The 16,212-nt window shown below is 35.4% G+C and overlaps 1 protein-coding gene across 1 annotated transcript; it reads right to left on the minus strand.

Moving 5' to 3' along the window:
* Window positions 1-12,163: 12,163 nt before the first annotated feature.
* Window positions 12,164-15,258, minus strand: LOC127075368 (malate dehydrogenase, mitochondrial). The gene is made up of 7 exons (XM_051016849.1): window positions 14,813-15,258; window positions 14,412-14,585; window positions 13,576-13,744; window positions 13,258-13,319; window positions 13,022-13,143; window positions 12,793-12,913; window positions 12,164-12,607 (listed from the first exon to the last, which is right to left on the minus strand). Exons 1-7 carry the CDS (start codon window positions 15,062-15,064, stop codon window positions 12,470-12,472), a joined length of 1,038 nt encoding a protein of 345 aa, XP_050872806.1. The 5' UTR covers window positions 15,065-15,258; the 3' UTR covers window positions 12,164-12,469.
* Window positions 15,259-16,212: the final 954 nt, after the last annotated feature.

Consider the following 16,212-nt stretch of genomic DNA (forward strand, 5'->3'; position numbering starts at 1 on the left):
GTCTAGAAGCAGAAAGATACAAGAGAGATCCAATCATACCTCTGAACTTTTTGACATCTACACACTTACCATGCTCATCCTTATCTAGATTTCCGTTGGTAGGCATTGGGGTGTCAATTGATTTTGAGTCATTCATTTCAAAGCGCTTGAGTAGTTCTCTACAGTATTTTGTTTGACATACTGATGTACCCTCATTAAGTTGCTTTATTTGCAGTCCTAGGAAGTAGTTCAGCTCCCCCATTAGACTCATCTCAAATTCACCCTGCATAACCTTAGAAAATTCTTCGACCAAGTGTATGTTAGTTGAACCAAAAATTATATCGTCTACATAAACTTGAACTAAAAGAATGTGCTTCCCTTTGTGTTTAATAAAGAGAGTATTATCCACTTTACCTCTTGAATATCCATGATCAATTAGGAATTTGCTAAGTCTTTCATACCAAACCCGAGGGGCTTGTTTAAGACCATACAAAGCTCGTTTTAATTTGTAAACATGATCTGGATTTTCAGCATTCTCAAAACCAGGAGGTTGTGAAACATATACCTCTTCATTTATGACACCATTAAGAAAAGCACTCTTTACGTCCATTTGGTAAAGCTTAAAATCATTAGAACACGCATAGGTAAGCAATAGACGTATAGCTTCAAGGCGAGCAACTGGAGCATAAGTTTCCTCATAGTCTATGCCTTCCTCTTGGTTATACCCTTGTGCTACTAAGCGTGCCTTGTTCCTAGTAATCACTCCGTTTTCATCAAGCTTATTTCTAAAAACCCACTTAGTACCTATGATATGATGATCTCGCGGACGAGGGACAAGTTCCCAAACGTCATTTCTTTTAAATTGATTTAGCTCTTCTTGCATGGCCATTAGCCAAAATTCATCAATCAAGGCCTCTTTGGCATTTTTAGGTTCTACTTGTGAAACAAAGGCGAAGTGAGAACAAAAGTTACTTATCTTAGAACGGGTCATTACTCCCTTTGAAATGTCTCCCAAGATGTTGTCAATGGGATGGTCTTTTGAGGATTTCCAAGCTATTGGAAGATCATTCACTTCAACTGTCTTTTCTTCCCCATTTTCTTCATGACTAGTATCTTCCTCCTTCTCATGGGCAGCTGTTTTGGACTGATCAGTTTCCTCAACAGCTTCCTTGAGTATGTCTTCTGTAGATACACTTGCGTCATCAAAAGAAATACCTTTTCCGACATTTTTCGGATAAGACTCATCAAAAGAAACATGGACAGATTCTTCAACAGTAAGTAAACGCTTATTATACACTCTATATGCTTTGCTTGACAGTGAGTAACCAAGAAAGATGCCTTCATCCGCTTTTGCATCAAACTTCCCAATGTTTTCCTTACCGTTATTCAAAACAAAACATTTACAACCGAACACGTGAAGATGTGACAAGTTTGGCTTTCTTCCTTTTAAAAGCTCATAAGGGGTTTTATTTAAAATTGGACGAATTAAGATCCTGTTTAAAACATAACAAGCTGTGCTAACAGCATCAGCCCAAAAGTATTTTGGTAATCCACCCTCATTTAGCATTGTTCTTGCCAACTCCTCCAAAACACAATTTTTACGCTCCACAACGCCATTTTGTTGTGGAGTTCGAGGAGCTGAAAAGTTATGCTCAATACCATACTTGTCACAATACTTATCAAAGTGATAATTTTGAAATTCACCACCATGATCGCTACGGATTGTAACTATTTTGGAGTTCATTTTGTTTTGGGACAGATTTGCAAAATTCTTAAAAGCATAAAAAGTTTCATCTTTGCTATGAAGGAATATAGTCCAAGTAAATCTAGAATAGTCGTCAACAATTACAAAACCATAGTAATTTCCACCTAAGCTCTTTGTCCTGGAAGGTCCAAAGAGATCCATATGGAGAAGCTCAAGAGGTCGTGAAGTTGAAATTATATTTTTTGATTTAAAAGAGACTCTCGTTTGCTTTCCCATTTGGCAAGCGTCACATAGGTGGTCTTTTGAAAATTTTATTTTTGGAAGACCGACTACTAGATCCTTAGATACAACCTTATTAAGCAAATCGAAATTAACATGTGCTAAACGTCTATGCCAAAGCCAAGAATCATCATTCAAGGTAACTAGACATTTAGTACTTGTTAAAGATACATCAAAAAGGTCAAGCATATAGATGTTGTTTACTCTTACACCCTTAAACACAACGTCCTGTTCAGCATGTTCAATTATGCAACAAGTTTTTGTAAAAGAAACTTTATAGCCCATGTCACATAATTGACTTATGCTTAACAAATTGTGTTTAAGTCCCTCTACTAGATGGACATTAAAAATAGTAGTGGTGGAGGGATTACCTACACTACCTTTGCCGAGTATAGCTCCTTTGTTATTGTCTCCATAAGTAACATATCCCTTCTTCTTTGCCTTGAAGTGTATAAAAAGCGATATGTCACCGGTCATGTGCCTTGAAAAGCCGCTGTCAAGAAACCACCTTCTATCTGCGGAAGCAAGGCATTCATCCTACAATATCAAAAGAGAGAAGTTGGTACCCAATTTTCATTGGGTCCAAGTGGGTAAGTGCTAACATGGTTGCCTTTTGGCTTCCATTGATAAATACCTTTAGGAACAAGAAATCTCCTAAACTTGCATTTCTCAATGGTACGGCCAGCATGACAACAATAATGACATAAACCATGATGATGTGGTTGTTTATTCTTGTTCATTAAATCCTTTGGAATGAAAGAGTATTTTGCATATGGTGGATTTAACGACTTCTTAAACAACCTAGAGTCAACGGCATAAGTGACCTTAGGTTGCAACGCTTTTTCTAATTTGACCTTAAGAGTGTTTACCTCTTTTTGCCAAATATGACAAGCGTCACAATACCTAACTCTACTACATCCATCAATGTCAATATCTTTTGAATTTTCTGCAATACTATCTTTCAACACTTCTAAATCATTTTGAGCTTTGTATACTTTACCTTCCAAAAATGAAAAAATATGTTTGTCGGAAGATAGTCTTTTAAAAGCATCTACAGCTTCATTATGCAGTTTTTCAAAAGCTATTTTTAGTTCGGAAAAAGACATAGAAGAGAAATTATTGTAATAGGCTTGTTTTACCTTTTTGTCATTGTTTTTCTTCTTGTGGTAGGACAGATTTTTTTTGTGAGCCATAAGGCACAGATTTGCGGCTTCATCACCATCACTTGAGCTTTGTGTGCTTGATGAATCACTATCACTTTCCCATGCAATGTACGCTCTTCTTTGTTTGTTGTACCCTTTTGGTGAAGCTTTTCTTTGATCCTTATACTTCATAGGGCAGTCCGTTTTATAATGTCCAGATTTACCATAATTAAAACAAGATCCTCTTCCTCTACTCTTCTTGTTCTCTTCTTGTTTCGAATCTGTAGATTGTCTTCGAAACTTCATGAGATTTTTGTCGGAATGCTTGACTCCATTCTTTCGAATGAATCTATTATATCTCCTTACAAACAGTCCCATTTCCTCATCATCCGAATCTTTGTCACTACTAGAATCATTTTCACTTTGCTCTTTTCGTGAGGACTTAGAGCTAGAGGCCACAAGAGCTATTGGCTTCTTCTCTCCCTCTTTGTCTCTTTTCTTCTCCTTTTCCTTCTTACTTTTGTTCTCATATTTTTCAAGACTTTCCAATGCTTGCTGATGTTCTTCCAGCTTTCCAAACAAAGTTGTAATCGTAAGTCTCGTTAGATCGTTGGCTTCCTTAATTGCTGTTACTTTAGGTTGCCATTCCCTGCTAAGACACCTGAGAATTTTATTAGTAGCAATTTCATTGGAAATAGGTTTTCCAAGCGCATTCAATCGGTTAGTGAGATTAGTGAATCTCTTTTGCATGTCGGAGATAGATTCTCCTTGTTTCATGCGAAAGAGCTCAAACTCTTGATTGAGTGTGTTAATGCGGGACTGTTTTACTTCAGTAGTACCCTCATGGGCAACTTCTAAAGCATCCCACATTTCTTTAGCTGTCGTGCAATGGGATACCCGATAATACTCATCAACACCAAGTGGTGAAATTAGCATGTTTCGAGCTCTCCAATCACACGACCACTTTTTCTCATCTTTCTCATTCCAATCATCTTCTGGTTTAGGAACTATGGCGCCAGCCGCATTTGTCATAGTGATTTGAAAAGGACCATTTTCAATGGCAGCCCATACTAGCCTATCCACAGAATTTATATGAACTCGCATGCAGTCTTTCCAGTAGCCATAATTTTCACCGTTGAAAATAGGCGCTCTATTATACGCCCCCTTTGGTTCAGAATCTATACTGTTACAGGCAGCCACAGAGCACCAGCGAACCGGCGCTCTGATACCACTTGTTAGACGGTGTGGCTAGTGATCGAGAGGGGGGGTGAATAGATCACCTCTTTAAAATTAAACGGATTTAAAGTTTTATCAGAGTTTTCAAAGTTGGCGGAAGATTTCAGTCCCGAATCGACTTCCGTCTATTTTGAACCGCTACTAGAAAGCCGGACACGCGAGTTTAATGCTGGATTTGAATAAGAATGACAGAAACTATTAACACCAGAATTTTAGCTAATTGAATGCACTTATCATCAAAGTCTATTTCCAATGAATAAAATCTAGCTAACAATTTTGTCGAACCGTTAGTGTGTATGTAATCAATAATGAACAACAGTGGAGTTTAGTTAAAGAAGTTTTCTTGCCACTGCTGTCTTGCAAAAGGTACAATCACCACACACTAACTGAATTTGCAAAACTGTTGGAAACGTAAAAAGGAGTAAGGGAAGAATACAATACGCAGAGATTTGGTGAGGAAGTTCCCCACGTCGTCCTCGTGTGTGGGTACGTCTCCCTCTCAATTTCAAATGAAATTGAGAACTTTGATTATCAATTATTGTCGAATTCGTTGATACAAGGTTATGATACAAAGACAGAATTCTAAATTCCAAGAACTTCTTCTTGTATGAAACCTCCACTTGATCTGAGCACGATCAAGAATTTCCTGCACGAAATTGCAAACAATTCACCGGTTCCACGACCTGCTTGCGAAATCCCCCGATCTCCAAACGCAACGCTGCGGCTGAATCTGTTCTGCAAACGTGACTAACAAACCCGCAAGAACACTCCAATTCTTGAAGGACAAACCAGTAGGTTTTTCCTCGAAACCCCCTTCAATCTTCAACTCAGCTAGATCCTCGATCGTTCCACTGAATACCCTCAGCTAGATCCTTGATCGTACCACTGAACGTTATCTCGTTGATCCTTTAATTCAAAGAACAAGAATGATTATGTGTTGATGTTCTTGAAGAAAAGTGATTGAGAAGATGAAGAAGATGAAGTCTCTTTCAGGTTTCTATCTGCTCAAGAAACAATTGACTCTACACACTGCTTTGATCTTGTGTTCAATTGTTTTTCCTCTAAGAATTCGTTTTTTTTTCACTGCTGTCACAACATCTCTTATATATGCTGAAAAACAGACTGTTAGAACATAAAACAAACTTATGCATTGACACATGAGGGTATGCATCGATGCATACTGTAAGATATGTGAGTTTTTGGTGAAATGAATTAAGCATGTATCGATGCATAATTCGTATGTATTGATGCATATGACATTTCCACTAACATGCATCGATGCATAATACGCATGCATTGATACATAGGGTGTTTCAACTGATCATGGATCGATGCAAGGCTCGTATGGATCGATCCATAGAGCATTTTGCCTGCTCATGTGTCGATACATGACTCGTGTGCATCGATGCATACTGAACAAAAAAAATTTGTAAATTGCAACATGCTGTATGGATCGATGCATAGGCTTATGTGTTGATGCATACTGACACAAAATGGATTTTATGAGTTATTTTAAGAGATGTATCAATGTAGATCTTTATGTACAGACATGCAACAATAGAATGGGATAAAACACACTAAAAACACTCATGTGTCATGTATGGTAATGCACAGCCATCATTTGTATGATGATCACACAATTTGCTATCATTCAAAAGCTATTCAAAGTAAAGAATTTTCTCACAGTAGGCAAAACCCACTAGGCAAATGATAGTCCCCAGCAGAGTCGCCACTTTTCTGTAGCGGGGTATTCGTTACCATTAGAGATATTGACTAAATCTAAGGTAAACCATACAAGTCGAGTCGCCACCGTACTTCTATTTATCCAAAGGAATGGTTAGAAAGCGAACAAAAACCTAAAAGTTTTATCGAATCAAAAACTAGTAAAAATGTCAGAGATCTGGGTAAGGGGGTTGGTTATGCAATGGGAAGGTTTTAAGCACCCAAAACATCCTAGGTACTCCTAGGGAGCCCTTTTCATAAGTGTTGTTCTAGTCTAAAGGGTGTAGGTATATCTAAAATACTATTTACTAAAAGGAAGGTTAAAAGAAAATGACTCGCAAGGATGTCGCATCCACTGCCTACGTATCTCATCTGAGTATGAGAATCAGAGTCTTCGTAGCTCGGCTACCTATGGGTTAAAGAGGAGTGTGCTCGGTAAGACGTCGCGTCTTATGCCTACGTATCTCACCTGGAATGAGAATCAGAGCAAAACGTAGTTCGGCTAACTAAGGGTTAAGGATTGCCATCTGAACATGGACTTACAAAAGAGGACACCAGCTGTGTCAAAGGAGGGTGGGCAGTGTGTTCAACGTCCTAGCAGTGGGTGTCGCAGCTCGCTGAATCGAGTCTTAGGCAGTTACCTCTTTGCAATAGAACGGACTGACATGCCACAAGATCGGAGACGCACGGAAGGTCTAAAAGTGGGGAAGCTCTACTCTAGAGTTGTCATGCAATATGGACCTATGTGTTAGGATTTACAAAGGGGAACATCTACCTAATGTTAGCATGCAAAGAATAAGGGAATTCTACCTATTTTATCATACAAAGGGTTCTACCTAATGGGTGCTATCTAAACGGAACAAGAGTCGACGGATGGAGCGCGGAGATGAGTTACGGATAAGGGTAGATGGCGATGCCGGAGGCAATCGACTTACAGGTAGATGGCGATGCCTGAGGCAATCGACTTACAAGAGGATGGATGAATGCGTGTTGGTTCTGTTAAGTTTTGAAAATGATTACTCGACGTTGGATCGAGCTTTTGATCTTATTTTGAAATGGTTATCGGATGTTCGTTTTAATTCTTGTATTAACAGGTGACTAAAGAAATAAAGAAATAAATATTATACACTTTATGGGAGAGGGGTACATTTGTTATGAATGGGGATTGTTCATGGCAAACAAACAATAAGAATATATGCCTCATACATCATACAAGTAGGCAACAGTTATCAATCAGATCGGATAAATAAACAATATATAATCAAACCAAAGAATCAAATAATGGAGCATTTAAACAGTACATGGGAGTATGAACATGTTAAATAATCAAGCAATAGAAAGCATGAATGAGAGAAACAAGTATAAAAGATAACAGATGAATCAAACAGATGAAAATATGCACACGAAGGGTCCACTGAATAATTTAATCAGGAAATGAGGTAAGGACCAAATAAAGTCAAGGTAAAAGGCCTCTAACACATGGCATATGAGATAAACGAGGAAGGATCAAAAGATATCTTCAATTGCCATAAGCAATCCCTAAGTCAAACATCGATCATAAAGAAATCAACTGAAAATTCAAGTCAACTTAAAAAATAACAAATAAATAGCAAATTAATCAAGAAAATTATGAAAAATTAAACTAAATGAGGTGGGGTCAGGAAATCATCATCCCCCAAAAATATTTTAAAAATAACGAAAATTGGTACATAAATTAATTAAAATAAAACAGAGGTCAAACCAAAAGTCAATTAATGAGACTAGGTTAGAAATAAATCAAGAATAAATAGTAAATTAATCAAGAAAATTATGAAAAATTAAACTAAATAAGGTGGGGTCAGGGCATCATCATCCCCCAAAACTATTTTAAAAATAACGAAAATTGGTACATAAATTAATTAAAATAAAATCGAGGTCAAACCAAAAGTCAATTAATGAGACTAGGTTAGAAATAAATCAAGAATAAATAGTAAATTAATCAATAAAATTATGAAAAATTAAACTAAATAAGGTGGGGTCAGGACATCATCACCCCCAAAAATATTTTAAAAATAACGAAAATTTGTACATAAATTAATTAAAATAAAACCAAGGTCAAACCAAAAGTCAATTAATGAGACTAGGTTAGAAATAAATCAAGAACAAATAGTAAATTAATCAAGAAAATTATGAAAAATTAAAATAAATAATGTGGGGTCAGGACATCATCATCCCCCAAAAATATTTTAAAAATAACGCAAATTGGTACACAAATTAATTAAAATAAATCCGAGGTCAAACCAAAAGTCAATTAATGAGACTAGGTTAGAAATAAATCAAGAATAAATAGTAACTTAATCAAGAAAATTATCAAAAATTAAACTAAATAAGGTAGGGTCAGGACAGTATCATCCCCCAAAAAGATTTTAAAAATAACGAAAATTGGTACGTGAATTAATTAAAATAAAATAGAAGTCAAATTAAAAGTCCACCAACCAAACTAGGTCAATAATAAATCCAAAATAAATTGAAAATATGAAATAAAATTCCAAGAAAAGATCAGGTTGACCATGAGACAGTGGTTAACCTTCATCCCAAAAATCAAATGCTAACAATAATTTTAAGTCATAAAAATAAAATCAATAAAAAAAAGTGTGTTAAAATGGACCAGTTAAAATAAATAATTAAAATAAAATATTAATATTAAAAAAATACGAAAATAAAAATTATATAAAATTAAATAAAATGTTAAGAAAAGTGAAAAGTATTTTTGGGTAATTTTATGGACGAAGAAAATATTTTAAATAAGAAAAAGAAATACGAAAATGGAAGGATTAATGGTGATGAACACGGTAAGCAAGCGTAGATATATCAAAACATGGTCATGGAAGAGATGATTACCTAATGGACAATAGAAGTGGAATGGAATCTGATATGTGATGAAGCTTTGCCTCCTTGCCACGAAATTGCAATGCTCCTTTAGGGTTAGGGTTTCAGCTTCTTAAATAGGGTGGATTAGGTGTTCTCATGGGCTTTTTAATAAGTGATTTATCCATAAGAATAAAAGTGTGAAGTGAGGTGTAAAATGTTGTTATTTTGGGCCAAACTTAAGTGAATGGATGTCCAATGCATGGACAAAAGAGGTAAAAAAAACGTGACTGGCTTGTGCAGCATGCTTAGAAAATCTGATTGGGCCAGCCATACCCAAAATCTGCCTAGAAAATCAAGTCATGGTGCCCAGTTTAAATGAATGTATCTCTCAAACCATGGATCCAAATGAGATGATTCCAAAAGGATGTGAAAGAGGACATGGCAAGGTACAATTGTTATGAAGAAAGTATTTTCAAATAATGCCTTGAAGTGCAAGAAAACTGGCCAAGAAGTCTTGACAAAATTTGAAGATTTTGGACTTAGAAATTTTTCTAAGTGTCCTGAAAAAATGTCTCACTTTGACTAAGCATAACATTCTCAATTCTAATGCAAATGGAGCAAACTTTATATCTCTAGAAAGCTTGGAACAAGAGGAACAACTTTCATGTTGGAGAAATTTTCAAATAGAGCTTTTATCTTGATGCAAAATGGGCTTAAAGTGAGTGCAATGATCATGAAAACTTGCCCTAAATGGAAAGTCAACCATTTCCAAATTAAGTATTCCTGATTAAATGATGAATCCATGATCCAACCTTGATCAAATTTCACATGTAGGATCCCCTAGGCATGTATTTTGATATTCCACTCTCAAAATGTCAGGAGTTGACTTTTCTTGCCCCACAGTTGACTTTTCCCAAACTGTCTGATTCCCGATTCCATTGATCAATTGAAGCACTTCTAGCTCAAATAAAGAGCTGATTTTTTGTATGTAGACCCTTGTGGACATATGGAGGGTCATGGAAAAGAGTTTCACCCAAAGAATCATAAATAAACTGATTTTATACCAAACCCTAGTTTTAGGGCAAAATGATCAGGAACTGATTGCACTGATTGCCAATGGATCTTTCTGAGATAATTGTGAATCTTCCTAGGCCAAGATGTCTCTCTAATCATGACATGGATGAGCTCCTCTACTTCCAACCAAACATTTCCTGTTGCAGGTAGCCATGAAACCCTAATTTCTGATTAAATCAAGATGAACACTCTGATAGCTTTGAATCCTTCACTGATGAACTGAGGACCATAATAAGATACTTGTACCCCCTGAGACCCTTGAGACTTGTATACTTAGAAAATGAAGTCCAATTCTCAATCTTGCTTTGTGTGGGCTCCTTCTGTTAAGGAGTGATCGATCAAAACCTGATCTCCATGTCACTAATGCAGTATGCAATGAGTATGACCTAATATGATGCTAATGAAGTGTAAAACATAATCCCATGCTTCCAGGAAAAATGAAGGGTAAATTTGGGGGCATTACAAATGTCAACAATGTCTTCCTGCATTGGGAGCTCCAAGAAGAGGTTTACATGACTCTCCCACCAGGTCATTCTGCATCTTTCTCTTCCAAAGTGTGCAAACTCCATAAATCCATTTATGGTTTGGAACGGACCAACAGGAAATGGTATTCCAAGCTCTCATCCTTTCTCTTTTCCTTTTGACCCTTCCCTCAAACTTTCTACTTTTGAAGGCACTCATATTGTTAACTCTACCACTTATAGAAAACTCATTGGTAGATTGATTTATCTCACAAATAGAAGACCTAATATCTCATTTGCAGTTCAACATCTTAGCCAGTTCCTTTTTAAACCTCTTACACCCCCATTATGATGCAGCCATACGCCTCTTAAGATACATAAAATCTTCTCCCTCTAGAGGGGTTTTCTTCTCAGTTATCGGTGCATTCAAGCTCCTTGCATATGTAAACTCTGATTGAGCTAGATGTCCTGGCACAAGAAAATTAGTCACGAGTTTTATGTTTTGCTTGGTTCTTCTTTGATATGTTTGGAAGTCAAAGAAAGAACACACTATCTCTAGATTTTCTACTGAGGTTGAATACGGGTCATTGGCATCTCTAACACGTGAGTTACAATAGTTATGAAACTCGTTCAAGGATCTTTAAATTCAATTCTCTTCTCTTACATATGCTTCATGTGATAGGCCAAAAAAACATCTAACTTTATTGCCACGTGATTCGCGAGAAGTGATTAATTACCATCTAACTTTATACTTATTCACCTCATGCAGATAGCAGCACTCCTACTTTACTTTCTATTCTCTTTCCAAGCTGAGACTTTGTATACACAATCCACTTTGAGGGGATGATAAGCATTTTGGGCCATTTTTGGTTGATTTAATCCTCTTATAGGCCCACTTACATTTTTTCTTGGGATTAAAATCAAATTCGTTTCAATCCTATTGTCTATTATTAACTGCTAGTATAAAATTTTGGGCCATTTTTGGTTGATTTAATCCTCTTATAGGCCCACTTACATTTTTTTTTGGGATTAAAATCATATTCGTTTCAATCCTAACGTCTATTATGTATAAAATTCTTTTATCCTGTCAATATATTTCAATTAAATTATTTTTTCTTTAGTTCTTGAAGAAGGCTTGAGCAATATATAAACCTAAATAAATTTTTTTTTAAAATAAAAAATTATTTTTTGAAATAAAAAAATTCTGAAAAAATTGTTGAAAAATAAAAATTTCAGAATAAAAAAGCTTTTGTAATGACTTTTTTTCCCATATTTTCAATTTTATTATTCTGAAACTTTTTATGTAAAAAAAAAATTTATTCTGAAATTTTTAATTTTCTGAAAAAATTTCTTTAAAAAATTATTCTGAAATTTTTTTTCCCAAAAAAATTAAAATTAAAATAAATTATTTAAATTATTTTTTGCCAAAAAAAATTTTAAAAAAGTTTCTTATTTTTTACTATTTTTCAGAAAAATAAAAGATTTTTTTAAAATAAGTATTTCCGAATATTATTAAAAAAATAATATTTAATTATTTTTTTATAAAATTAAAATAATTAATTTTAAATGAATTTAAACTATAAAATTGATTTATAATTGCAAACTGATTATAATCTAATTTATAAACACAAAATACACTAGTTTTAAAACATTTACGGGCTTTAAGCCCCCATCAAAAATACCGTCCATTGTGAATAAAACTAGAGAAAATTAAATGATAAAAAAGTGCACATCACTCTTCAAATTGCATTAGATGAAAACCATACTATTGGTGAAGGGGGCCATTATGAATGGAAAGGCCAATCTAAAACTGGTTTTAATTTCAATCCCTGCGGCAATAAACCGCTAGCGGAATTAATTATTATTTACCTAATAGTATACCTGCTCTATAAATAAATAAAACAAAGCCACCGCCTATGCCGGCAACATTACAAACAATGGTTCTGAATTTGCAAAATTTGAATTGGTTCAAAATGGAAAGGAAAAACCAGCAACCTGCTGGAAATGTATCACATGTTTGATTACTGGGAGGCAAATTTGATTCCCTTTTCAATAGAAGATTTTAGTTCAGACTTGAGTTTTTCGAGACCTTCTTGCTCGAAATCTGAGAGAGAACCTAAGCCCAGAATTTCCTCAACACCATTCTTCCCAATCCTCACCTGTAAAATATTTCAATATTTTAGTCAATGTAAAAAAATAAAGCAGCCAGTCATCATGGATCAGCATTTCTATGAACACATTAAAAGAAAATAAGCCTAATGCATCGGCAAATAACAAGAGAATGAACCTTTAAATATTGGGAGAAGAAAATTAGAAACATAAGAGTTGTTGCAGTTTAAATCACCTTGGAAGCAAAGAAAGGAAGTTCACTGATGATATTGGATTGCACATATGAGCACTCAACAACATCTGGAACTCCATTAAGACCTTTGAGGCAAGCATCAGCAAATATGGCTCCAGCATAACTGCGAGAAACATGCAAATGCTTTTACTCATCACGGAATCATAATCATTGAATAAATAGTGTTTATAGAGAATGACATTAGTGTATACATGACTAAACCAAGACTTACGCCATTGACAAAGTTGCAGAACCCTTTCCAGCCTTGGCAGTCACAACTTCTGTTCCTCCATCTTGAGTCCTCTTTGTTAGAGCCTCAATGACATCAGCATTCAGATTGGCAGAAGGTGTTGCCTATACAAGGGGAAAACAGTTAATAGATCACATACATATCAAGCATAGCAATGCTAGAAAGCCGAAATACACGTTAGAAGTATTAAAATGTCATGTTAAAGAGCAGGGAATTACCTGAGAAAATAGTGGAAGAATAGTAACTCCTGCATGGCCTCCTATGACAGGTACATTCACATCTGCAGAAAAATCAAATGTTATACAACTAAAAGCAAATTGATCTGCAGTAGAAAGAAATGCAAAATCAATCTTTTTCCCCATCCACCACCCTCTTCTTCGAAAAAAACCACTACGATTATGTTGGAATTTCTTTGCAAAAATTTTGAAGCTTAAATAAGACTCAATAATCTAATCCCCATTTGTTTCATCTTGATGCAAATTGAAACAAAGGAGTAAGATATTAATCTAATTGTGAGACAATTACAATTTACATACCGGCAACTGGAACTTTAGCTTTCCCAGCATAGAAAGTTTTGGCCCTAACCACATCAAGGGTTGTAACCCCAAACAATCTCTTTTCGTCGTATGTTCCTGCCTTCTTGAAAACCTCTGCAGCAATGGGAACTGTGGAGTTCACAGGGTTGCTTATCATGTTAACAAGGGCCTGATTCCAAATGTAAAAAATAGTCAGTATCAAATAGAACAGGACCTATATACATTTACTAATAACAATTTATTAAATACACTTAATTGGTTTCCAAATTTCCAACTAATAAATCCTTTACTTTCGATGGATATAAAAAAACAATATGTCAATCAATTCTAATTATTATTGGTCATCAAGAATAAATTTTGAAACCAATGAAATACGCTTAATTGTGTTTTGCTTTCATTTTGGAAGAGGTAAAAGCAATTCTAGAGGTGTAGAATCTATTTTGAAGTGTTTAGTTCATCAAAAGTAGAATTGATTATGACTTTCAGAATTGATTCTATTAGTAGTTGGGATTTGTAGTTTAAGGGTCTAATCGTGGTTTTTACACTGAAATTCCTTTTTCAACTCACTTTTGCATGAATGTAGTCAAACATAAATCCCTCACTTTTTAGCCAGAATGATTTTATTTAGAATCAATTATTGGCTCCGCAGTACCAAACACACGCTAAGTCCATAATAAAGTTAACTAAAAGGAAATTAACTGACTATTGCAACCAAATGCAATGAAATTCTCTCATTGGGCCAAGCAAGTATAGATGTTTTTACATAGAAACCCAAAGCAAAACACTAAAGAGTCGAGCAAACAACAAAAAGCAACTCAAGGAAAACAGACACTCACATGGGGGCAGTACTTAGCAATAGCAGTGGCAAGTGACTTGACAATGCCGGCATTAATGTTGAAAAGATCATCACGAGTCATTCCAGGCTTTCTTGGCACACCAGCAGGAATAATAACAACATCAGCACCCTCCAAAGCTTTACCAAGCTCTTCCTCACCTGCGTACCCAGCAACCTGCAATCAAAACCGCATAGAAAACAAAAAAACATCAATTCATAGCTCAACAACATTACACAAAAGTAAAATTAGCATGCAACTGCAGAAGGTACAACAGAAGAATGTACAATAACATAGAAAAAATAGAGGTTGCATCAGATCTAGAGTTATAAGCAGAAAAATCAATTGAATATACGTAGAAAACCATCAAAAGCGATTGAATCTGCATAGAAAATGTACGGTACCTCAGATCTGGAGTTGATGTGGCTAACATCGGCGGCAACACCGGGGGTTCCAGCGATATCGTAAAGAGATAGGGTTGAAACGAGAGGGTTGAGCTTCATCAGAAGAGAGAGGGGCTGACCGATACCGCCGGCAGCGCCGAGAATGGCCACCTTGCGTTCTGGGACCGGTTCGGTGGCATAGCCACGGCGGGCTAGGTGAGAGCGGCTGCGAGACACGGCTGAGTGGATGGATCTGAGCATGGATGGCCTCATTATTCTCTCCGTTGTTGAATGCTTTTTTCTTCTCTGCTTTTTGGGTCTGAAAGCTTTTCGAGAATAAAGAAAGAGAGGCGCAGGTTTGAGAGTGACGATGGTTTCAATTCCAATTTCCAATTTATTGCGATATTAGCGAGCGAGCACCTACAACTACAAGTTGCAACTATTTCGGGTCCGCACAAAATAAGTTAGGATGAAAAATTAAAAAGATAGTAATTTTGTTGGAATTTAACCATATACAAATTTAAGACACCTTTTTTTATTGATTTGGGAGATCAATATCAATTTTAGAGAATAAAAAATATATATTGAAGTGTGTGTATCGTTAATCTTTTGATTTTTTTTTATTAAAACGATATTTATTCAAATTGATATAATATATTTAATAATATAAATTTAAAATTGTTATAAATTGAAAAGGATGAATCTGCAAACAAATTCAAAGCATATCCACGTTAATAGTATAAAATGCCTACAAATGTGACAAACCTTACAAATATGACGAAATTGAAATGCTCGGAATATATATATGTCTCGGAGTCTGCATCGTTAACGACGTCAAAGTCATTGATTGAATATGCACTGAATTGAAATTAATATGTCAATCTAATCGAATAAACACGCACCAAGACGGAAAAACAAAATAACGATGCAATAAGACGACGACCAACACAAGGTCGCACTAAGACGACGAAATCATGAAGAAGAAAACTAAAGAATATGTGAAATCACTTATTTGAATGAAAATGGAAGGAAATAAAGTTTAGAAGGGTGATTTTGGATCAAAAATTGACCATAAACCAGCTCTCTTTAGTGGATGAAGAAAAAGAAAAAACTACTCTTTAGTGGATGGAAAAAAAAAAACTAAGTGTGCATAATGTTTTTGGTCTAGATTGACTTCAAACCCACATGAATCTAAATGGGATAATGGTTCATAAGGAACAATGAAATTAAAGGCTTTTATGAATGGTTGAATATAGAGATCACCAAGGCCTTTATGAATGGTTGAATATCGAGATTGTTTGATTACTTGACAAATGTCTTGGGAGATATATGTCACTGGATGAAGCTTCTAGAGCCTTCAAACCCTATGGAATATGGTATAAAAGTTAAAGGTCATATTTATTTTAGGTGCATATTGTTCT

This window comes from Lathyrus oleraceus, chromosome 4, assembly GCF_024323335.1.
Source record: "Lathyrus oleraceus cultivar Zhongwan6 chromosome 4, CAAS_Psat_ZW6_1.0, whole genome shotgun sequence".
In the NCBI taxonomy this organism is placed as follows: Eukaryota; Viridiplantae; Streptophyta; class Magnoliopsida; order Fabales; family Fabaceae; genus Lathyrus; species Lathyrus oleraceus.